The sequence below is a fragment of the Tinamus guttatus genome, unplaced genomic scaffold, assembly GCF_059628265.1.
Source record: "Tinamus guttatus ecotype Peru unplaced genomic scaffold, ASM5962826v1 Tinamus_guttatus_pri_ptg000223l, whole genome shotgun sequence".
In the NCBI taxonomy this organism is placed as follows: domain Eukaryota; kingdom Metazoa; phylum Chordata; class Aves; order Tinamiformes; family Tinamidae; genus Tinamus; species Tinamus guttatus.
In genome coordinates this window covers 1364406-1389467 of record NW_028288757.1, presented here as the reverse complement: position 1 = coordinate 1389467, position 25062 = coordinate 1364406, and the positions used below count along the sequence as shown (strand labels likewise).

Below are 25062 nucleotides of genomic sequence, written 5' to 3'. Positions count from 1 at the left end.
GGCGCCCCCATGTGAGGGCGGGGAGGCCGCGCGACCCGCCACCCGCCCGCGCCGCGGGGGAAAATGACATCGCGGAGGTGAGGGGGGCCCCGGGGCCGGGGGGTGTGGGGAGGGGGCGGCCTTCAGCGCCCGCCCGCGCGGGGGCCACCTCGGCCACCCCCTCCGCGCGGAGCCCGCTTTTCATTTTAGCTGCGTGGCCCGGGCGGAGACCCTGAGGTAAACGTTAGCTTTGGGAGGGGTTGTTGTGATAAAAACGGTTGCAATAACTTATATTCTAAGCCAGTTTACCCCATCTGAGCTCCGATGTGTGTTTTCACTTAGCATGTATCAGGGCGTAGTTTCTTCAACATTTGTTTGTTCTCCTTTTTCTGCATAACATGCTGAGTCTCTCCTGGTTGCTTTTCAGCCTGTGGCCAGTTGTGGCTGATTTCAGGATTCCTGGTGTGTGTGGAGGATCCCCAGTGCAGGTGTTTTCTGACTGCCCTCCCATTTGTGTTTAAATATGTGCATAGGCACCCTTGTAGAAGCACTTGCTACTTCCTCATCAGTGGGAGCGACCTCTTGCCCTGTTCAGAAGCTTAAATTGTGACTTGTGACTGAGAAAAAGGTTAGAAGTATAAACAGATGAGCCTATAAATAGGTTTAATTAAGCCACCTCCACGAACATCAGTATTCTGCTAGCCAAGGCTCAGAGCTGATTTAATCTTGTGTCTCTTGAAAAGGTGATTGGAAAAAAGCAAACCTTTCTTTTCTCAGAACTTTCTTTTTCTGCCTTAACCTGGTATAACTTTCTCTTATCATCTGGTCTCCTTTCCTCACTTCTTCTTTTCCCTCCCCTCTCTGCTGTTTATACTGACTTCACCACTGAGAAATATGCTGGTAATGCGTGACTTTCAAAATACACCTTCTGGTGTTCTTTTCTTCTTGATTATTGAAGATGCAATTTTTTATATATTTTCTTAAGGTTAATTTGTAGCAATGCTCTTTCCTACCACATCGTAATATTCTTGAGGACAAAAAAAAAAAAGGTGGTATCCATTTATTCTTGTAAATGAGACCTCACAATTTCATTAATTACTCTTCTACAGTTTCATCTTATGTAAAATAAGTGAGTTAATGGCATGCGGCTGCAGTGCCTAGATCAGAATTGCTCTGATGAGTATTTCATGTGTAGTGAGGACAGCGGGTGTAACCAGAGCATGTGTGTGTTACCCTCTTGTTGTACTTCTTGGCTGGGGTGACCCTTGCTAGGGATAGTTCGTGCACCTGCTCAGAACAGGGGCTGAAGAAGGAAAGTGGAATAAAAGCCCAAAATGCATTCCATCCCTATAAAAGGAAGGATGAGGGAAAGTCTTCTCTAGGGCTTGTGTTACTGCTCTCTGCGCCTGCCATCCCCCTGCTCTCCGCTCCGCTTTGGGAAGGCTTCACAAGCACACGTGTGATGGCAGCACTTCAAATGAAGTGATCTTGATCGCTGCTCCGGAACCGTTGAACCGAGAGCACCAACACCCCCATTTTTCTATTTGGGGTGACTGACAAATGCATCTTCCTACTCAAAGCCAAAAATACAAGGATGAGAGAGCAGCAGTACAAGTTGCCATTAGAGTAAAAGTTACATAAAGTGCAATTAACTCAGTCTCCCAGATGTAGCTTTTCTTGTTCTATGCTAAACTTTTTTGCCATCTTTAATAGGAGTGCGTATGTGGGGGTGAGAACATCTTTTCTTTTTTAATAACAATCTGTCATCTCTTTAATCTATCTTTTAAGTACAAGTTATTTGTCTTCACTCCTGTATGTTAATTTCTTTTTTCTGATATTTTAATTCCTTCTAAGCAGTGGAGTATGTCTATTTCCAGGCATGTTAGGACAGGGTAAGATAGTGGAGATGATACAGCAATTGAGATTAATAGAATGACATTTTATGGTAAATCTATAGTCAATTCCAGTAAGTTCTTGTCTCTGTTTATACATTTCTAGATGTGAACTCCAGCACATAAATACGTCTCCTGAATCCTGTCTCTTTAAAGCTCTTATAAACCTTTCAAAACATGGTCACTTTTTTTCTAACGAAAGTAATTCTGGAGGTGGAAGTGTGAGACAGACTCTGAGCTTCTTCACTCCAAATCTAACATATCCCAGTCCTATCCCAAATATGTTATTTAATATTTGGTTCACCCTATGCATTGATGCTTGTGCTGTCGCTTTTGTGAGACTGTATCAAAGCTTTTGACCTTCAGATAGTCATTAGATAAATGTAGAGTTACTTATTGATTCATTTTAACTCTCATTTGCTGTGACAACTTGGCAATGTGTTTTTAATATGTTCTTTTCATGGCCCACACTGTGTAGGCTTGATTTTTTTTTTCTTTGATCTTCAGGTAAAGATACAGCAGTATTCAGTAGCTTTCCTTGGTGCAAATAGAATATACTTAACTGGAAAAATACAAGAATCACAAGGGGGATCATTTACTACTGAAGTGGAATTGGTGCATATATAATCCAGATTCCTGTTTGAGTGTCTTACTAGATGTTTGGAAGCTCTGGAATCTCTAAAACTGTCCAGAATATTTGCATGGAAAGTAGAATAGGTGGGATAAGACTTTCCTGGAATATTGTCAGCTTTAACAGTTTTCAATATAGAAAGAACTGCTGAACCAGTTGAAGTGATAAAGTGATAGCCCTAAATTTAAATATGTATTTGCCTCTCTTGATGTTGTAGTAGTAACAATTTACCATGAAATCCTGAGTGTATCAGGAGTGGTCAGAAATGGTATGTATTTTCTTTCTTAAGGTACCACTCCTTACTCTGAGGCTGACTGCAGCCAGAGTCACTTGTCCTTATGTTTTACTTTATTTTGGAAAAACTAAGAGCCTGGTGTGCAAAGAGCAGCAGTGTGTTCTTTCTGCAGATACAGATGTGCATTTTCCTTGTCTGTCATAGTGTCTGATTTATGGTAAATCTGAAAATAACAAACCTCACTTAATTGCCAACCCGACGAGGTCACTGAGAGAGTTTGCTGTGTTCCCCTCTGTCCTTGGGCTGGCTTAGGCAGCAATGGACACTATAGCTTCTTTTTTTCGTGTGTTTTTTCTTGCTTGCTTTCTTTTCTGTTTTCCCTCAGTTTGTTGTCTTCTAAAATCATGTCTGATAAAGACTCCTCTCAGCTAGTACGTAAAGGACCTTAGCACTTTAAGAGTGGATTAAAACCCCCAAATTAAAGATAAAACACAGATGTGCTAACTGAATAGCCAAGAATAAGTCCCTCAAAAGTTAATGCCAAATGTGGGGACGCTGAACTTCTTGGATATAGACCATATACAGCTCTCCTTTGGCAGGCCACTATATTAGTCCTTCAGAAGGTTGTTTGTGGGTGGTGAATATCGATGTGAGATTCCTCTGGGTTTGTATTTAAGTGCGGTATAGTGAGATCGGAGAACTTGGCACGGGGGGTAGAAGAGCGAGCGGTGCTCTGGGGTCTGCAGCAGTCAGCGCCCCGTCCCTTAGAGCAAGGGGAAAGAAGCCTGGGAGCTCAACAGGTTGCCCACAAACGACGTTCCTTGCTGACCTCTGTCAGTTGGTGGTCAGCTTGTACCCTAAAATATGAGGTTTTGTTTAATTCCTTACTGTTGAAGTGTTATAAGTTGTCATTTTGAATGTTTTTTGTTTTATTTATAAATACCTAGTGTACCAGTGATGATTGTCTATGTGAGTTTCTGCAGAGAGATTTTTTTTCCTGATCGAGTGTCTTGTTTTCTGGGTTTAAGCAAGTGTCTCTGTTTTAATGTAAAATTAGTATTATTTGAGTAGTCTGAATATGCATAGATATAGCTCTTTCACTTTTAAAGCATCTCTTACTGATAGTGAAACTACAATGCAGTACGAAAACATATTGCCTATGCTAAAATAGAAAGTCTTATTAAGAACAAAACTCAGGATTGTCTGTTTTTAAAACTATTACAGAGATTGTTCTCTGTAGTCTTGTCATGTAAACTAATGCTTAATACAAGAAGATCTTTTATTTACTGTATTTTTAACTCTATCTTTCCTATAGGTGGTTTCATCCAAATATTACTGGGGTGGAGGCAGAGAACCTATTGTTAACAAGAGGAGTTGATGGCAGTTTTCTGGCACGTCCCAGCAAAAGTAACCCAGGAGACTTTACACTCTCCGTTAGGTAAGTTTACAGGCTTTTTTTTTTTTTTTTTTTTTTTTGAGTCTTTCTCCACATGGATAAGATTCTCCCTGCGGTGCTCTTCTGTAGGAAGCATTTGGAAATGAACTAGTTGCGACTGGGACCTTCCTTTAGCTCTTAGTCTGTTCATTTTTTTTTTTTTTCCTCCTTAGGAGGATCCCAAATACTTTTGTGCAGCTAGGGAAATTGCAATGTAGAGGGTACTGGCTTCTGCTTCTGGAGACAGCCAGGAAAGTCCAGGGGAAGCAGAGGCAGATTCATAATTGCATTACTTTATGCCATTTAAAAATCCATTTGATAGCCAGCTAAAAGTAGCAGAGGTGATCTGAATTGCTGATCAGGCACTTGCAAAAGGAAATGTTCTCCAGACTCTGTTTTTATAAGGAAAGTCAGCAAGTCTTTAAGGGCAACTCCAGTGCTATTTTAGCTTCCCGAATGGGCTTCTTGTAACAATTGTGTCTGATGCTGTGTGTAGGGGTAGGGAAGGAAAAGGAGAGTTCAAAGAAGAGTATAAAAGATAAGGGAAATCTTAAGGTAGGGTGTAAGAATTATGCTGCTTGGATAAGGGACCTTGTTTAATAGAAAGCCCTTCTTTCAGAGAGTTGTTTCTTGTTAGTGCTAGAGAATCTGGGAGCACAAATGGCTTGCATCAACCAGCAACAACTGTTTCTTCAATTTGGACAACAGGTCTCTAAACATAGATGTAACTACCTGAAAATCAGCTGACTTATGTAATTTTTTTTGTCTCTGTTTCAAATATTAGACGAACTGGAGCTGTCACCCACATCAAGATCCAGAACACAGGGGACTACTATGATCTCTATGGAGGGGAGAAGTTTGCTACACTGGCTGAGTTAGTCCAGTATTACATGGAACATCATGGGCAGCTCAAAGAAAAGAATGGAGATGTTATAGAGTTGAAATATCCTCTGAACTGTGCTGATCCTACATCTGAAAGGTTAGAGAAATGATAGTGAAAGCCATAGTGTCCATGCACTGCTAACTAAATGCATGAGTTATCACTGTTAACACAAGAGTCTGCTTCCATTTGATGAACATGTAGCCCTATCTTATACTACCGCTAGTTCCATGCTTTCAGTGAAATTACTTTCAAAGTAAACTAATAAATGTGATTCTGAAGAAAATAGGTCTTGAGACCTTCCTCCTGGCATGATATAATAATAAAAAAGAGGGTACAGTTCCCCTGATTTTTATTGTGAGACTGTTTTACAGTTCTCCCAATGCTTCATGAAGCCCTTACATACCACAGGGAATTCTCGGGTATAGTTTTAGGCATAACTTTATACAGTTGTTTTTTTCCCAGCAGGCATGTGTAAGTGAATGATAAATGCAAATGTTTGATTGCGATCTCTTGTTCTTAGGTACACGGGTAAGAAGGAGAATCTCAGACTTCTGGCATATATGGAGGGGGAACATGTCAGAAATAAACATCTCTGGCCAGTAGATGTCAGTTCATTCCTGGAAATGAAAAAGCAAGGAAAAACAATAAAACAACTTGCTTTGTTCATCAGAATAGCTTTTATTTAACAGGCGCAGGGAAGGAAGTCTGCTAACAAAAGAAAGCATTGAACTGGGTGCAAGTGCATGCAACAAGAAATGGCAAAAGCTATGAATTTCTTTTTTTCTCCCTTCAGTAAATGAAACTTTTACATTCTTTCAATAATTGCCTGAGGCTTTTGGTGATTATTGCCTTTCTAGCCATGTTTCTAGAAGGAATGAGACTTAAGATTATCCTAGCCCGTTGGAATATGATGGAAGGGTGAGATCTCAAAGATAAGAAGTTCCCACAGGTTTCTTGGGAACAGACATCCCAGTGAAGGAAATGGACCAACAGTAAAAACTTCAGTCTTGACTGAGGAAAAAGCTGCAGTGTGAGCTCATACTTACTAGAGAGAGTTACAGAGAGTCCTTTTGCATTGTTGTAGAGGATCCAACCCAAAACTTCATTTGAAGCTTGCATGAAATGCACACTTTGGTGCTTGTAGAAGTACTTGTTGTGAGCTCTTTCTGGAAAAACATGTGTTCTTATAGTAGCGTCTCTGTCTGCTCCTTTTTCTATTTAAAGGTGGTTCCACGGGCATCTGTCTGGAAGAGAAGCTGAAAAACTATTAACTGAGAAAGGAAAACATGGAAGCTTTCTTGTGCGCGAGAGTCAAAGCCACCCTGGGGACTTTGTTCTTTCTGTCCGGACGGGAGATGATAAAGGAGAGAGCAATGATGGGAAATCTAAAGTGACACATGTCATGATTCACTGCCAGGTAAGACGAAGCAGGAGCTTCTCTAACAGTGCTGCTTCTAGGGGCAGTGAGTTTTTTATTCTAGGGGCAGTGAGTTTTTTATTCTAGGGGCAGTGAGTTTTTTATTCTAGGGGCAGGGCTCTTCTACACTGCTCATGTGTTCAGGGAGTTCAGTACATTACCCCTTTCCCCATGGTGCTATATGTGCAATATATCATCCCTTGGATCAAATTGGCTACTTCGATAGTTTCAACGTTCAATTAGTGTTTTGTTTTTGACTGCTTGCCTGACAGAATCACGTCATGCTGCACTGTGCTGTCAAGTGCCTTCTAATAGATTTAGCTTTGATTGCATCAGAAGTCTGTCTCTAATCTGCTGCGGATGGAGCCCTTCATGTTCATGAATCTTCTTAAGCAGGTTGCTGTCTTTTGGATAAATCATATAAAAATAGTGGTAATTGGGCAAATAGAAACCTATCTGAGTGTATCTGTTTCTCCTGTCATTTTTATACTGTCTCTCTTGACAGATGACCAGCATTCAGTAAATATCTTGGTTATTTAATCCAAGGAACATTTTAAATCAAAAGCCTCTCCATTTAAGTATTATTCCATTACAGTTTTCTGATTTTTGTATGTGCCCAGAATTTGCTGTTATTTTACAAAATCTGTGCACGTTTTTTTCCTTTTAGGACAAAAGGTGTTGCAATAATAGAAAAATTTAGAGATAGAATATGCTGCCTAAGCCTTTAGAAGCTGTCACTGCTATAACTATTAAATTAGTGCTGGGAAGGTAGAGACATTTAGATAGAAACTGTTTTAAAATGTGGGTGTATAAGGGACCTTAAAGAAGTCATGTAGTCTATCTTACCAAATCTGTGCAATTCTACATGAAGGCAAGCTTATTCCTTTTAGTGTATTTTGTTTGAATGATAACCTTTCAAGAAAACCTGTCATTGATTTGCAAAGACTACTATTAGCCTTTGAGACTGAGGAAAAAAAAACTTTACTTTCTTGAGGTTGGGATGGTACCAGCCAATACCAGCCTTTCAGAACCCTAGTGATTGACTGTTTTAGGAATTTCACTGTGTTTCCAAAGTTAGCTTCTGGATTCTGGTCTTGCAGCTCAGGTAGTCTGCTTGAGCTGACTAAACATTGTTTCAGAAGGAAACAGCTCTCAAGGAGGCAGATAAAGTGGCTTTCCTTGTGGAGGGCAGTCTTGTTTGTCACCTACGTGAGTGTGCCTGTGCGTGTGTTTCCTGTTATCTTTTTATTAAAATTCTATCATCCTGTAGTGGAAGGGCCTTCTAGATCTCTCTACATATATTTTAAAGAATTTTTCTCTTGTATTTCATAGCTTGAAAATATTAGCGTAGGCTTCATCATAAGTGCATTTATTTTGATGAATGAGCATCTGTCTTTCAAGGAGCTGAAATATGATGTTGGTGGAGGAGAGAAATTTGACTCTCTGACAGATCTGGTGGAACATTATAAGAAAAATCCCATGGTAGAAACTTTGGGCACAGTATTGCAACTGAAACAGGTGAGTGAATGGAGAAGATGCCACTAAACTGTGTTACCCTCAGCACATACTGTTGTGGAAGTGCAGTATTTTCCATGTGTTCTATAAGACATAATTTTCCTAATTGGAAAAAGAAGTACATTTGTGAAACTTAGTGACAAAGGCAATTAAACTAGTACAATTTTGGAGTTACTTGTAAGGGATATACTTCTGTGTTTCTGGTGTCTATAGAACTTTCCTAGGCTTCATCATGGCCTATAAGGATTGTAAGAGCAGTCCAGAGATAGGATAACTTAGTGCACTGAGGAACAACTGTGAGGCTTTAGATAAAAGCTGTTGTTCCCTCCTCCCTTCCCCCTATTTACATGACCTGTAAAATATTGAAGGCCAAATAGATATCTGGATCCTAAAATTCTACTTGTGTTACCTATACAAAATATATATAGTCTGTATTAATATAAAGGTGTACATGTGCTCATTGGTATACCCTCGTTTAATGTTCTGTACCTCTCTTAGCCTTTGAACACCACGCGGATTAATGCTGCAGAGATCGAAAGCAGAGTGCGGGAGCTAAGCAAGCTAGCAGAGACTACGGATAAAGTCAAGCAGGGCTTCTGGGAAGAATTTGAGGTACTTCATTATGTTTCAAATATTATTCTAAAGCTGGTGAACTTTGGCACTGCTAAAAAGCTGGTTTTGTTACTGCCTTCCCAATAGTGCTTCCTCCCTCCGTCACTTCAGATCCTTGTCCTTGTCCCCTTTTGTATTAAGTACAACTCACATGAAAATCTAGCAGTTCTTTCATGCCCCTTAGCTGAATGGTTGAAGCGTTTACCTTTTTATCCAAGTTGTTCAATGCTGTTCACTCCATACCTAAGCGTGATCCCTCCTGTGCATAACGGATTCCAAACTGTTAAGAGGTTGGAATGACTCAACAGCTGCATGTGAATGATGATCATAGTGAGGAACTTTAGAAGTGATATTAAACTGGCCAATTATATTTAAGACAAACACAAATCTGTAGTGGAGTGTGGAACCCCACCGGCAGATGGCAACAGGAAATTGGGAAATTCTGTGATCTAAACCCCATTGTAAAGAGGCTGGTTTGGGCTATGTAATGCAGTTCTTAAGAAGCTACTTGAATAGTCATGGCTTTGCAAAGCAACAGTCCAAAGAAACTCTCTTCTGCTCAAGTCACCAGCTCAGAGCACTCTCCAGTCTGCTTTCCCTTTTTTGGAAGGGATATTTGGGGGAAATAAAGCCATGAAAAGCAAGATATCAAATATTTTTACAAATGTGGATGCAGTACAAGAAGGTGGGGTGATGGGGGAAGTGGAAGGATGTAAAATGGAAGTTCTACTTCCTGTTCTTTGAAACAGTTTGTTCTCCTAATCTACTGCCTTCAAAGCCTGAAATAACTAGGACACCCCTCTGCAGTGAAGAAGGAGCAGGAAAGCCCAAGGTAAACACAGCTGGTAAATCACAGACAGCACCTGAACCCCATCACTACAGACTGGTAGCAATTGGCTTTCTCTGAGTTGGCCCGATGTGATTTGTATTGGGTAGCTAACCTGGGAGGCTTGAGTCATGTGTGGCTTGTAGGCATGTGAAGGCTGGGCCAGGTGTGCTGAGCACTCAGAATTCCAAGAGGAGGTGGAAAACAAGACAGCAGAGGCTGCTGTGCTCATTACAAAGGAGTTAGGGCTCTGTTTGTGAAGCCTCCCTGGCAGCAGAGTGCTGGGTCTTGTGTGGGGCAGTTTTCATGCATTGTTTGTGAGCCCTCTCAGGGGTGAAGTGGCCTCAGCCCTTGAATTGCCTCTCTTGGAACATGCAAACTTTGGTATGTGGCCCGAAGGGTCAGCCACACCTGCTCAAATGGCCAAAACTTGCATTTGGGTTGAACTGCTTTTTCCAGAGACTCTGGTCAGGGATGTGCTTCATATCATGGTGTTTAATCTAGATTGTGCCTGTGATTCCTGGATGCTTTAGCCTGAGCATGCAACGAATGTGGTTTTGCAAGTGAGCCAAGCGTCTGTTAGCAGCCTTCCCTGGAGACTCCATGCAGACCTCACTGTTACTCAGAGGGCAGGAGAAGGAAGAGTTCCCAGTTGCCTTGCCCTAGTTATTGGTGCTGCCTCATTGGCAGCCCTGGGAAGTGATGATTTTTCTTGAGGAAAGCACTCCTGCGCGTGATGCCTTTAGGAAGGGATTCTTGATCCTCCAAAAAGAACTAAGCTGCTGCTTGGCATTCAGGGTTTCTTTTCTGACCTATGCTCTTTGTGGATTAAACTTGCCTTGTTATGAATGTGACAGCTGCTCCTTAGAAGCAAGGTATTTTCCTGTCCTGTAACCTCTTAGAAGACAAGTTGAAAGTCGCACAAAGAAAGTATTGGTAAGAGATGAAAGATTCTTACTGTAAAGCATCCCACTTTTCTTCTCACTACTGTTAGGGAGGGCAGCACTAATCTGTAATTTATGATGTGCTATTTCTGGGGGGAATAAAGCAACCTCGTAGCAGTTTTAATGTCCTGGATTTTTTTTATTCACCTCTAGTTAAGCAGTGGCTGTTGGTCTCAGGAGGAGGCATGGAAGCAAACTCTGGATTGCCTGTGAAACTCTGCTTGTGCTGTTTATGGCTTGACTGTCCAGACAGCAGTTATAAATTACTTGTCTTTAGGCATATTTAAGGATGTGCCTCTTGCCCTATGAGCCACTAGGCAGAAATGTTGGCAGTCTTCTGTAATGTTTTTTGCTTCTGAAAAATGGCTGTTTGGTGAGTTTAATGCTTCAATAGTGTAGTAAAATACAGAACCATGATTCAGATTTATTGTTGCATTATGTATATCTCTTAATGGACTTGTTACAAGTTGCTGCTGCTCATGGATATCTCCTCAGGGATGCCCAAAGCAATAATAAACTGTATGAAGTGAAGATGTCTGAAGCTACTGTTTCCACACACTTGCTTCTCTTTTATAACCTGCAAACAAAGCTTAGCTTTTGGTTCTCTTGCTTTGTGTTTCGTTTGACCAAGACCTCAAAGTGTTACATTTTGATTATTTATATGAAGGTTCTCACTAAATACTGGCTTAGCCAGGCATCTAAAATTAAAAAAGAAAAACCCATTTGCAAAATAGCAAGAGGCAAGCTCTTCTGCCCAGCGCTGTTTCAGCCATGGCTGGTAATAGAGGCAGTGCTTGTGGGAACGTTTGCCTTTGCTTCACGACATGAGGCCTCTCAACTCTTCTGTGTCTGGTTTCCCTTCTCCAGGGTCTTTGGTTTTTCTGTTTGTAGAAGGAACCTAATTGTCCAAGGTCACTACGTGAGTCAGTAACAATAATGGAGACCAAAATAGAAGTGAGCGAATGTGCCTGACATGCCTAAGCTTTAAAGCAAAAGTCACCTCTGAAAGAATATAAATGGTGGTAATGGCAAAAGGAGCAGCTCCCCGAGTCTCAGGATGATCCTCTTAGAAACCGAAGATATCTAGTTTGTGGTCCCTCTGGCTGGGTTGCCAACAGGGAGATTTGCTACCAAGCAACGCTGCTGTGAAGTGTGGAATTACTGTTGTCCCTGTCACATTAATTGTGAATTGGACACAGAGAAGTTACAGCCTTGTCAACAGGAGGAATCTCTATGCAGATTTTCTCGTTTCTGTATTGGGGTGATTTATATTGGCTAACCCTGTTTGCAGTTACCTGAGCAAGCTTAAACATTCCCAGCATTCTTGGGCTAGGAAAGGAAAATCTGGACAAAATCATGTAGAAGAATCTAGGAAGTGGTGTGTGAGGAGAGGATTCCTTTTCTTTGCCCCCCGAAAATGCCAATGTGCAACAATTGGGGCATTTTTTAATATTGTCTATACTTTTGGCAATACTATAGCATTCCCATGGAGACTTCAGCCTCATTGATTTGACTAGAGGTAGGTAAGAAGCTTATTGCTGAACGAAGTCAAACTCTCCTCCCAAGTCCATTGGCCTCTCCTCCCTGGTAAGCCAGCTTTATAGCAGCTGAGTGTGTAGTAATTAACTTGCCAAACGAAGGAAGCCAAGTTTTGCCACTTTCTTACATGTAGGAAAGGAATAGCAATGCTGAGTTGAGTTTGAACGGAAAAACCAGGATCTCTCTCCCAGATCGCTGGCGGGTGTTATAATCAAGTGTCAACTTTCCTGTAAGAAAGGTCGGCAGAATTGGTGGTGAAAGAGGCTGTGCTCTCTTCTTTACTGATGTGTTGCTGCTTTTAATGGAACCAGTTATTTGTGCTGTTTTCATCTAGACTTTACAACAACAAGAATGTAAACTTCTATATAGTCGCAAAGAAGGTCAGAGACAAGAGAACAAGAACAAAAATAGATACAAAAACATTTTACCCTGTAAGTACTACTTTTTTTTTTAATTATAACATAGATCTCATAGGCTCTTTATGCTTTTTTAAGCTTTATTTTTGTTGGCAATAAATACAGTGTTAATTAAGCACCAGTATGCTCTGTTTTGTTTCTTTAATGGTGACTTATGTTGTCAAATTAGTCTAAGCCATTTCCAATTTGTACATGAATATGTGGTCTTTGTAGATACAGATATTTTGATTCCCTAATATTGTGTTTATCTTCAGCTTTCAAACATAGGCATCACATTCCTGAACTGTTATTCAGTAATTGGAATGCTTAAATTTAAGGGGATTAATTTATGGTACAAAACTGCATGGAATGAATCTAGTGGAGCTTATAAGCCCATTTCTATTGACCTAGTGCTTGACTGCCCATGCCCTCGTGGGTGCTAACTAAGGTGAATAAACATTTAGATGCCATGATCCAGTTTCTTAAGAACTGGACACTTGCCTTGACGAAAGGAAAGGTTGAGTGTTCTGACCACTTGTTTGACAGTTTGGTTTCTGGTAATGATATGAAGTTACCTCTGATAGATATTTAAAAATAGGCATGTGTTTACAAATGTAGGACACAACTGCTTAACGTATTTATATGTACTCTTCTAGTTGATCACACCAGAGTTGTTCTACATGATGGTGATCCGAACGAACCGGTTTCAGACTATATCAATGCTAATATTATTATGGTAAGTACACTACTACCTAATAGTATCTTATTGGCATAACCTATACCTATTCTTTAATGTGCTTACCTGATTCCAAGTTACTCTTTATAAGTCTCACTTGTCATTGTTTGTTAAATTGTGTTTTGTCTCTAGCCTGAATTTGAAACAAAGTGCAACAACTCAAAGCCAAAAAAAAGCTACATTGCTACTCAAGGCTGCCTACAGAACACAGTGAATGATTTTTGGAGAATGGTGTTCCAGGAGAATTCTCGAGTTATTGTTATGACAACAAAAGAAGTTGAAAGAGGAAAGGTAAAAGCAACCTTAAATTGTCCTTGGGAAAAGTCACGCACTTGAGTGCAAGTAAGGATGACTTAGTTGCACTGACTTACGAGCTGAAAGTTGAAAATATGGTGATTTCTCTGGAGAACCAGAATGAAGTGCCAAGTGTCCTCTTCTGTTGGAGCCTGTGGGAACAGAGATGCACTTTTGTCGTGTCATTGGTTTTATTCACTAAATTTTGATTTCTGACTGTAAATGCAAAGTTATTCAGGGAATGAGCCTGTGAAATGACAAGCATATCCACAGAGGCGTTCTGCATGCTTTAAGGAGTTTATTTTGTCACAGAAACAAGAAATTTTGCTATTTATTTTTAGCTTGCCAAGGTTTTATAGACTTCATTTTGAAAAGTAGAATTGTGGGGTTTTATTACCATACAAATTTAGAAAAATTACAAAATGATAGGAAATTTGTTGCCTCAAAATCACTGCATTCAAATGACATTTCCTGAACCCTGCTAGAATGCAACTCTCCCCTCTGTCTTGATTTTCCATGCTTGATTTTTATTACCATTCTTATGTGTTGAGCTAGTGATCTGGGCTGTAACTGCATCTGGTAGAGAGTCCCTCAAGCAGGCATGATTTAGCACTTTTATTCCTAAAATCAGGTCCTTTGCCTCTAACTTGTTCTGCATGAACACAGCTGTTTGTTCAGCCTCAGTAATCCGTGAGCCCCTTGTGAGCTGCTCTAGCAATATTCACTGCTTTGAAGCAGGAAATTTTCCTGCACTGATGTATTCCAAGAACCTCTCTTACCTTTTAAGCAGAGATCTTGCTTATTCACTGTCCTCTGGCAAATACGAGGCTGTTCTGTTTCTGGATTCTAATGGCATATGGCAAAAGAAAATAGAATGACAGAAAATAGTTGAATACTGATATTCTGGCAGTAGTGAAATTCCCCTTTCTGTATATAGTACAGTTTTATTTTGATTTGGAATGTGGGTTTTTTTTTTCTTGTTTTTTTATGTATACAGAAGATGATTATTAGATTTTTTTTAAAATTGGCTTCTGTTCTGCACATGGTTATCTAAACTGCTATTGCTGGTGTTTATAAAGCCATGGACTCTGCTTTGTGAATTTTCTAGAGGTAATAGCCTTGTGTCCATTCATTGCATTTTATGAAGGGAGCTTTGAAATCCTTGATTATGTTTGTTTCCTGAGAATACACTGAAGGAAGAAGTTCCCACTTTTCCAGTGTCCTCCTTTAGATTTTTCTGTGGGAAAAAAGAGAATTTTGGAGATTGGGAGATTGCTTTGGAAGGGTCAACTTGAATATTGTGGTGTTTTTTTTTTTTTTTTTTCCCTTCTGATAACCTACTGACTGCACTCTGCATTTCCTCTATGAATCTTTCCAAATTGTGCAAGGCTGCTTTCTGTGCTGTGGCTAAATATATACAATACTTCTATATATACACGTATATACACACACACACACACACACACACACACACATATATATATACATTTTCCCCCCCCTTTATGGTGCCTGTTTCAGTTCTTCAAAAATTGCAAATGACAGTCCCAATCCTGGTATAAAATAAAAGCTTTTTTATCTCAGGCCAGGGTGCTTTCAGATCTGCAGGAAGGAGAGACCCTCTGGATCAAAGATGACTTCATGAACACAGTGCCTAAGGAAGTGAGGAACTCTGAAATGTCTCAGATCTGCCCAGAACTCTGCACTTGCTTTAGAGTGCACTGTAGAGAACCAAACAAATACTTACAAATTAAAATAATGGTGTTTTGGAAGCAGTCCATTGAGCTGATCGTATCTGCATCCTCTGTATCAGACTAATGCTTGTTTTAACGTTGCATGTTACCATTGAGACTTATTTAGAGCACCCTCGCTCTGGTCTTCAGAGTTCTGTGTTGAAACTGCAGGCTGTATTGACATACACTGAGCTCAACGTTTTGTGTTTAGCTTATACCCTTTTGGAAAAGTGGGGAAAGAGGGCAAAAGTAACAAAAAAAGCATCGTGCTGCCTAAACAGGCTGGCAAGCATGTGTTCAAGCCTTATTTTTAATTGTCTTCTGCTGCAGAAGAAATTTCCTTGTTGCTATATTTTCATATCTGCAGTTACTAGTGCATATTTATGAGAAACGTTTCTGCACAGTACTTGACGTTCAGTCTGGATTTGCAATTGCTGGCAGCCCTGTCCGCCTCCCCGCTGTAATTTCTTGTCCAGATAATGTATGGACTAGCATTGCAGTCGTAGGTTAACAGGATTTGCTCTTTCCCAAGCTTTCACAGGAACCCAATGAAAGCAGTGATCCTGCTCTCTGGTGTGCGTAATATATCCCTGGCCAAAAATAATCTTCAGAGAGAAGTAGCACACAAAAGCTCTAAGCTACTAAAGCCACGGATGCATTAGGCTTCATTCTCCCCACAGGGAGCAATTCTGGCGTGGTGGCTGAACTGGAGAGCTAGATTAGCCCCTTTTGCTCCGATTCTGAATGACAAACCCCCAGGTTTCATGTATGCTAAAAATGGTTCATGCCTTTGACTTGTATCTATCCTGCAATCTGTTAGATTTTGATTATAGAGCACCCTGCAAGGCTGTTGCATTCCGCTGGAAATTCTCGCTGTTTTGAAATCGGTTTTTGGTGGGGATATAAGTAACTGTATCCTAGACCTATATTTTTGAAACTCTTGAGGATAAGCAGGTATTAAGACTGTCATGAAAGCTGCTAAGAGGAGAGATTGCCTGGACTGTTTTTTGCCTCGGATCTTTCAGTGTGGGTGCGTTTTTGTTGAGGAAAAGAAACTTGTCCCTAAAGGTGCTTTACTTAGTCAGTTAGCTGGCCGGCTGGTGCTAGGAACTCTCCTCCACCTAAACAAATGAAAAGCTCCAATTTGTGTGTTAGCCAGTTCACGCAGCAGCCTTGCCTCTTGCTGATCACTTCTTTATTTTGAATCTTGCAGAGTAAATGTGTCAAGTACTGGCCTGATGAGTATTCCCTAAAGGAGTACGGTGTTATGCGGGTTAGGAATGTTAAGGAGAGTGCAGCACACGATTACACGCTACGAGAACTCAAGCTCTCGAAGGTTGGGCAAGTAAGTATGTTGAGGGCTTTGTCCTTTTGATTCTGGGTGCAAAACAAGAAAAAATGCCAGATATTGACAGTTTACTTGGAGTCAATAGTCACTTGAGCCCTGCCCCTTTCATTGAATTTCCAGGGTTAGTTCTGTATGTTTTGTCTTTGGCGTAATTGAAAATTCATGTATTTGGGCACTTTTTGATAGAAGATGATGCGTGTCTGCAGAGCTTTCAGGAAATCTGGAAGGAGGGATGATACTTCTCTTAAGTGCAGGTCACATTTCAGTCTAGCTGGGGCTTTACTGGTTTCCTTTCAAGGAGGTATTTGAGTGTCTTGTGTTATTATTAATCAAGGTACCTTTGGTCTGCCTCTGATCTAGGGACTTTCATTGTTCTCCAATGCTGGGTTTCCAGGTTCTTCAGATTGTTTATTTTTTGCTCTGCTTTCCCGGAAACTGCCCCACTTCTTGCCCCTGTAAATCTGGGCTTAAATTGTGGCACCGTGGTAAGACAAAGAACAGTAGGAAAGTGTATGAAGCGTGTTTGGCTTACTGAATGTGTTAAGTGAAAATTAAACCGTTTGTATACGAGTCCAGCATCTAGAAAGACTTCTTTAAGTAAAGGAGTTGAAAGAGGAAGGAATGGGCAAAAAAATGTGGTAAGGGATGCTTTGGATGAGAAATAATAGTGGAAGAAGAAGCAAACAGGGTGCATTAGGGGGTATTCCCATGACATGGAACGGAGTGGGGAGAAGCGTGCAAGGTAAGTGACACTACGTATGACAGTTCATAAGGGGTTAAACGAAGGTTGCCGTTGGTTAGCATCAGGCAGAACCTTGCCATGGCTTTAACGGGATGGAGATAGTGCTGGGAACAGCAGCCTTAGAAAAAGGGGGAGTTAAGGAGGTTTAAAGAGGGGGGCGACGTGACCAAGCTGTCAGGCCAGGAAGAACTTGGACGTGTTCCCTCTTTTCAAGAGCGACGTGGTGCCGTGGATATGGAGGAGAAGGTTGGATATGCCACCGGTCCGAGGTGGCTTTGGCAAATCAGTGCTTTAACTGGGATTTGATCTGAAGGATTGCATTCTTTCACGTGTTGGCATCTTCCTTCCAGGGGAACACAGAGAGAACAGTCTGGCAGTATCACTTCAGAACCTGGCCTGATCATGGAGTGCCAAGCGACCCTGGTGGTGTGCTAGACTTTCTAGAAGAGGTGCATCACAAGCAGGAAAGCATTTCTGATGCAGGGCCAGTCGTGGTCCACTGCAGGTACAGTGCTGCACTGTGCACTCTCCTTCTGCAGGGTTCTGCTGGGCTGTCTTTTTCTGTGAGAGGGAGAGAAAAAAGCTAAAACCTTTAAAAGGAAGCAGCTTTACCCTTAGGCTACTTGCGTTTTCAGCTATCAAGCTCTTTTTGCTCTGTACATTTTGGAAAATGTTGCATTTTAGATAGGTGTCAAATGGTTACCTTTTAAGCAATCTGTCTTCCAGTGCATTCATGTTGGTAGGAATAAAAATTTCTGAGGCTGTATGAGAGGTGGTGTCAGTCTTGTCTAAATATATTTCAGGTTACAGGATCATGGGAATTTGCCTCCCATCCCACCTCCTGCAAGTGAGATATCACTCAGTCTCAGCATATAAATGAGATACTTTCTTGTCTTATGAAAAGTATTAGGCTTTGCTTTGCAGTTCTTTGATTCAGGAATGTTAATAAACTGTAATGTACAGAAAATGCTGTCATGGCCTGCCACCTCCATGTAGGTTGTGTAGGTCTCTACTGCTTTGGTTCAATAGAATTCACCAAGGTTGACACTTGGGCTATAATTTGGAAGTTTTATGTGTCTTAATATTGGATGACTGCTTGGACTAGGGTTTCTTGCCTATTCAGAAAGAGCAACTTTTTTTTTTTTCCCCGCTCTTGTCTTTTTACAGCGCTGGAATCGGACGAACCGGGACTTTCATTGTGATTGATATTCTTATTGACATAATCAGAGAAAAAGGTAGGGGTGTCCAGCACGGTGATGGCATCGGGTCTTTGCCAATAAAAGCATAGGAGTGTTGAACAGTATCTAAGTGTAAGGTGCAATGCACAATAGTATGTTCAGCTGGGTTGTTTTTAAAGTCATCTTGGAGCAGTGTGAAGGGGTGCAGCCTTCTCCTCTGAATCAGCCTTGCATTTTATCCTGTAGTTACAAAAGGCTGTGTATTGGAGATCGGAGAGGAATCCCATGTGTTCACTCTTACCAACCTCCCTTACTGCAAGAGCATCCAACTGGGCTAGGTGTGACTGATCTCTCCCCTAAGGAGAAAACTCATTTTGCTGTTCTTAAGGTTATAATGATCCTTTCTAGGGGTGGACTGTGATATCGATGTTCCAAAGACCATTCAGATGGTGAGATCGCAGCGATCAGGAATGGTTCAAACAGAAGCACAGTACAGATTTATTTACATGGCAGTGCAGCACTACATTGAAACGCTACAACGCAGGATTGAAGAGGAGCAGGTATGTTTGTCCTAAATATGAATTGTTCATAGGAATATATAACTGGAGTGGGAAGAAGAACGGTCCTTTTGCTTCCTGTGACTTTTGGAGGCGTAACTGCTGACTGGAGACCCCGAGCATCATGAAAAGGCTGGTTCTGCAGCTGGCTTGTAAATTGTGTTCAGATGAGCAAGCCCATGTTTCAATATACAATTAAAAAACTCTGAAATAAAGAACAGTGTGTTTGACCAGTGGCAAAATGATTAGTGCGAGAGGCTTTTCCATGACTGCAGCTCTACCTGCCATGGCAGTGATTTGGTGTGTGGGATTCTGTCCTTGCTATCCCCCAGCCCCTGTGTCCCAGATTCCAAGCTCCTTTAATAATGTCTGGGTTTCTGAGCAGGAAGAAAAAACAAGACCCTGTGAATTGATGCAGAAGCTTTTGCTGTGAATTTTAAAGAGGTTTCAAATCTGTCAAGTGTATTTCTAACGTACAATAATCAAATTCAATTTGATATAAGCAGGATTCATTTAGCAGTCTAAATTGGTCACTGCAATATCTATTTTTGGAGTCAAAAATTGTGCTAACTATGGAAAGGTAAGTATATTGGGCTGAAAAATTATCAAGGAGCGTAGTGATCCTGCAATGCAGTATTGAGGGAAAAGAGCAGTTAGAGGAGAGACTTGGTGCAGTAAACTGAGGGAAGGTTTTGGAATGGGTGGTGATAACAGCAGTAGTGAAGTGGGTCTGTGGATATACCCTGTGGAAGTTCTGTAATCTGCAAAAATGACCTAATATTGTGATAAAGAACTGACTTTCTTCCTGCTGTTCTCTTTCCTCCTCTGCCCCAACCTTTGGTCTTCTGGATTCTTATCTTTTTTGTTTTGAAATTGCAGTATCTTCCCTTCTGGGGTTGCCTTGCTGCTCGGAAGGGGATAAACCTGCAAGACTGGTCAGGCAGATGTGGGGAGCTGCGTGTCCGTGATTAAGCAAGTGCCAGGCTGAGATGAGATCCCTGCTTAGACCGAGTGTGTCAGCTTGGGCTGGGCACTCTTGTGTGGCTCCTGGCTTCGCTGGAGTGTGGCAGAGCTTGTTTCCTACTTGCCTATATGATAGATGCAGCATTTAGTAGACAAGATAGATTTTCTTCTCCTCCCTAGACAGGTGTTTTGTGCTCTGGTGGTGATTAGACACAGTGAAGAACAAGAAATCCTTCGTGTTTTACTCTTTTCCTGCTTTGTTGTGTCTCTGCCCAGCGTTCCCTCCTGTGTGTGTAGCTCTGCAGTGCAAGCCCTGTGTCCTCTGCTCTTTCAGCTGCTGTCGTCTACGTGTGGCTTCGTAGCAGTCTCTTGATTGCTGTGATGTTTTGCATAGTGTTTTGGTACCGAGCGAAGCGTTTTCATTCTGTTACAGTGGTCAGGCTCAATTTAACTGCATTTCATCCTCTATTATATAACTAACTTGGGAGGAAGAAGTATAAAATTTCCTTAAACTGGAAAGGACATTGCTTTACCTTAAGCGATCTTGACCTATAGTGAGGGCTGGTGGCAACCGTGGGATTAAAAAAGTGCTCTTGAGACAAAGCTAACCCTTTGGAGTGTCTTGGGAAAATAAATAAGTAAATATATAGCTGGTGGGTTGGAAGTGCTCCAAAGCTGCTTTGAGAGAGCAGAAAAAAATAAATGGAGATCAACAGAACAGTCAAACACTGAGGGAAAGAGAGGAGGGGGAGTGGAAACTTGAATCTCATCTATTCCACAAAATATAATTTGTTTGGGGATGAAACTGTTTCTTAAAACTTTTGCCTACTGGAACCTCATTCTCCACACTACAGTGTGGTTGTGGATGAGAAAACCCAAAAGCTGAATAAAACTGGTGAGGCAAATTAGGGCACATCTACGGGAAAGGGTGTGGAGTTGGTTCTGTTGAGCCCTCCTGCTTTTCAATTTGGCTGAACAGAACCCAGCTCTAATGAGGAGAGAGCCTTGCTAACGAGGCCAAGCTAACGAGGCCTGTTGCTGTGCAGCACGTGTGGCCACTGCCTCCACTCCCACAGAGCGAGAAATAACCACGCTGGGGTGTTTTCCCCTTGGAAACGTCTATATCCTTTTACATTTAGGTAAGCAGCAGTTTTTACCACCCTTCTATTATTTTGAATTAGAAAGAATAATTATAGTGAATTAAGTCGGAGGAAAAGAAGCCAGAAACCTTTTTCTTAGCTTGGCTACTTCAGCTATCTTCTAAGTAATAGAGTTGATCAATTTCTTTTTTTTTTTTTTTTTTTTTTTTTTTTTTTTTTTTTGAATTGATCTTTAACTGTATTTATAGCATTTCTAGCAGCAGTCACCTCATTCACCATGCAGTTTCAAAAAACCAAGCTCTGGTTTTGGGCTTCAAAACATTATTGGCAACTGTTGCCAGGTGAGAGGCTTGTGCCTAAACACTGTAGAGTGCAGCACAGTTTGAACCTTTGCATTTTGTTTAAATCTTATTGTTTTTTTAGCTTTAGCCTTCCAGGTTATTGATCTGGACTGGTGGTCTGTTTGAAAGTGATTTGTCAGGAGTAAGTGGGAGGCTGAAAGGGAGAGAAGTTCTTTAAATGATAGAACAAGTTGAACAAGTTTTGATCAAGTCTCAGAAGACCATCTTGCAAACCTTCAGCCTACATTGCAGTGCAGAGCTTTCTTAATGAGAACTCAGCAGCCAGATCTCCTAGGAGGCTCTCACAACCTCTGTGGTGAGATTGACTCAGGTCAGTTGATTTAGTACTTGTTTGAGCATTAAATATATATATATATATGCTATAAAATTTTAAAGCAAGGCTTTGATTTATATGTAGGTATCGGTGTATGTTATGTGTTGTGAATGTTTGTCCTGAAAATGAAGCTGTATCTCCCTTTCTGTCCCAGTGTAGCTTTGCTTGTTGGAGCCTTCAGGATCTTTAGACAAATGCCAACACAATTAGCTGCAGCTTGTGGCATATGTTATGGAATACAAATAACAGCTTGGGTGCTTTTTATATCAAACCTAATGGGCTAAGATGGTATTTTATTAGAGATCTTGCAAACAATGTTACTCATTTGGCAACGTCTCCAAGCTGGAAATAAGGTCAGTGGGAGGCCCACTGGCTGCTACTGTCTACTAAAGAATGAAGTGTGGTTTCCCCTGCCAAGTAGGATGAAATTTGTACATGAGTGCAGGTTCATGATGTTGGTACATCCTGCTGGAGATAGTGGTGGAAAGGGGAATATTGAAAAACGAGGCTTTTCAGGTCTTGCAACAACCACCAGCCTGCAGGTTCTCTCCGTGCTGTGCTATATCTACAGAATTGAGATCTGTTGTGTTCGTAGACAAACATCTATTTCTAAAGACAAGTAAATGTGGCTAGTTGTACATGTAATTTCTCTGCTTTTTCAAATATTGCTTTTATTAACGGTTCAAAACCCGGCTTTTAATTGTGTTTTGCTTCATAGAAGAGTAAGAGAAAAGGTCACGAATACACGAACATTAAATATTCTTTATCGGACCAGACGAGTGGGGATCAGAGCCCTCTTCCACCCTGCACCCCAACCCCAACGTGTCCAGAGTAAGTTAGTTTTTGTTGTAAGTTTGAAATGTATTAATTAATCTTTAGCGACCTCGAGTACCCTGGTTTTTACATTCAAGCTAAATTTGAGCAAGATTAATTGTTGCCGAGTTTTGTGTGCAAATCCTTCTTTTTTCTCAGACTGCACTGTTTCCTATGCAAATAATTATCTCGTTTCAGAATGAGAGAAGATAGTGCTAGAGTATATGAAAATGTGGGGCTGATGCAACAGCAGAAAAGTTTCAGATGAGAAGCTGTCCAGGCACTTCCAAGAAGAGACAGGTACGTGTGTTCAGGAGGGACTGTGCGTGCCCAGCCTAGAGCTGGAAAGAGGCTTGAGTGGGCAGCAATCAGCCCAAACATAACTTTGTCAATCTGAATCCACTTAGGAGCTGCTTTGGTAACTGCAAGTATTGTGCTTCATACATACTTAGTACAGCAATTTTCTTCCAAGTTTATATCCTAAGTCTCATCTTCTACTGCCAAAATAACATACAGTTTGTAAGCACAGATCAGAGACTTTAGTTTTGAGTTTATAGCTTTCTGCAAGTCAAAATTGAGCCTTTTTCTGTAAGGAAAGATAAATGGTTGCTGATTTTCTCTGAACTTTTATTTTCTCTTCCTCTCCTAGAAATGAATATGGCTTTTAAAAAGGTCAAGAAAGAGATGGAAGAAGCTTCATGTGAATGGTGAACTTTGAAGGCTTGGTACCTTTTTATTTATGGTTTTATCCTTCAACAGTAGACACAACTTAAAACCATCTAAAGATTGTTTAAATCCTTTCTCTCCGATACCTGATTTACAATTGCTCATCTTCCAAATAAAAGGAAATCCTCTCTACAATGTAGACAGCTACTTTGTAGAATCAGTTTTGAATCCAGCGAGCTGTTGGACTGTCATCCATCTGTTTTTTAAATAGTATTTTTGTTTCACAATATGGCTATTAGTAATTTCTTACTTGAGCAGTTGTGGGATTTTGGGGGCTGGGGGTGGGAGAGCCAGGAAATGGGTAAATCCGTTACATTTGTGTAAAATACTGATGGGAACAATACTTGATTGTTTGAAAACAGTGGATCACCTGTGTGAATAGAATCAGCTACATGGTAAAATTGGTCCTAATACATTTCAGACTGAGTTTCATAGGGGTGAGCAGTTGCAGATATGAAGGTGCTTTTTGTGATAACTTTTTTTTTTTTGATCACAACTTAGCTGAATGGTTGGACAGGCTATTTTTGAGTAGCTACATGAGGTAGCCTTTGCATCAAACGAAACTTTTTCATGTGACCTCTACCCAAAATAGGAATTTGCTGTATCTCTCAAAGGGCACAGTGGCCCAGAGTTTAAGGGCACTGTCTGCGTTAATTTGTCTGTGTTCCTCTATTAAGCAAGAGATTGGACTAGTGGTTAAGGTATCCTGTAAAGCTGTGCGATGGCACCTTGACAGAATATTCAAAAAGGAGGGAAACAACCCACTGTGCAGTCTGTTACCTTAATTTAAGGTAACCCTCTTCCCCTTTCTGTAGAGGAGGTGGAAGTTACTTCAGTTTCTTGGTAAGGCTTTAAGTGGCTAAACCAGAGTTTTGGGGGAAAGCAGCGTATGGAAGCCAGCTATCGGCTAAAACTGCAGAGCTGCAAGGGAAGAGCACGGGCAGCAAAGCCAGCAGGGGACTGTTGTGGTCCCTGTGTCAGGCAGGAGTTTACAACCGTTCTACCTGAAGTGCCTTTCAGAGCCACATTGAATTTGCTGTCCCCGTTAGATTAAAAATCCCGTACATCTGAAACCACTTCTGACTGTGCATGAAACAGATTCCTCTTCTAGAGACGCCAGGAGTGCGAGTGCAGGCAGCCGGTTAGCTGCTTTATTTGCTTTATTTGCTTTGTCCTGTTGTCTGGACCAGAAGCTTCCTTGGAGGTATTAGCAGCTGCACGTGTGGATCCGAGGCAGAGTTGGTCCCTAGGAGTAGGTACCAACGGTGTCTTGCCAACGTCTCCCCCTGAGTTTGGGGGGAAAGGTCTGTGATTTGGGTAGTGCTAAGGAATCATTGCCGTTTTCATACAGTGTGTGCAGATGGTGAATACTGCATTAAATTGCTGTATGCAAGGGTGCAGGGCCAATGAAACTGCATTATTGGCCTTATTGAAATTATGCTAAAGCCTGGAATGTAATTAATGCAGCTTTGTGAAAGGTTAATTGGGAGATTACATTACCTTTTCCTGAGAGTGCTTTGCAAAATCAAATATTTGAACACTTTGTTTGAACTGAATGAAGGTGCTTCTTTGATGTTAAGCGGAATTTTTGTTACTTTGCTTCGTGTCCTCTTTGTCTTTTGAGGTTTGGGTTTTTCTTCTTGAATTTTTGTTTTTTTGGAAGTGCTGTCACCAGCGTACCATAATGTGTTTTAGTGTCATAGCCGCTAGCCTAATCGTAAATATTTGTGCCCTTTCTAGATCTAAAATTTCTGTCACCGTGAGAGAAAAATCTGGCCGTTCAGTAGCGAGATACCTGTCCTGCATTGCCAACCTCCCCTCCCTATTTACAGCTTTATCCTGCTCAAAGGGCTCACTTAAGGGTTCCTATTGGTACAGAACCATTTGACAACGGTCT

General features: G+C 41.1%; 1 protein-coding gene across 1 annotated transcript; it reads left to right on the top strand.

Annotated features, from left to right (window-relative positions):
- On the top strand, nt 1–23426 carry PTPN11 (protein tyrosine phosphatase non-receptor type 11). Its single transcript, XM_088525078.1, has 16 exons — nt 1–77; nt 4053–4175; nt 4957–5151; nt 6280–6472; nt 7874–7990; nt 8486–8599; nt 12243–12339; nt 12960–13039; nt 13172–13330; nt 16277–16408; nt 17504–17658; nt 18321–18388; nt 18740–18891; nt 22345–22457; nt 22638–22739; nt 23089–23426. Exons 1-15 carry the CDS (start codon nt 64–66, stop codon nt 22705–22707), a joined length of 1782 nt encoding a protein of 593 aa, XP_088381204.1. The 5' UTR covers nt 1–63; the 3' UTR covers nt 22708–22739; nt 23089–23426.
- The last annotated feature ends 1636 nt before the right edge of the window (nt 23427–25062 follow it).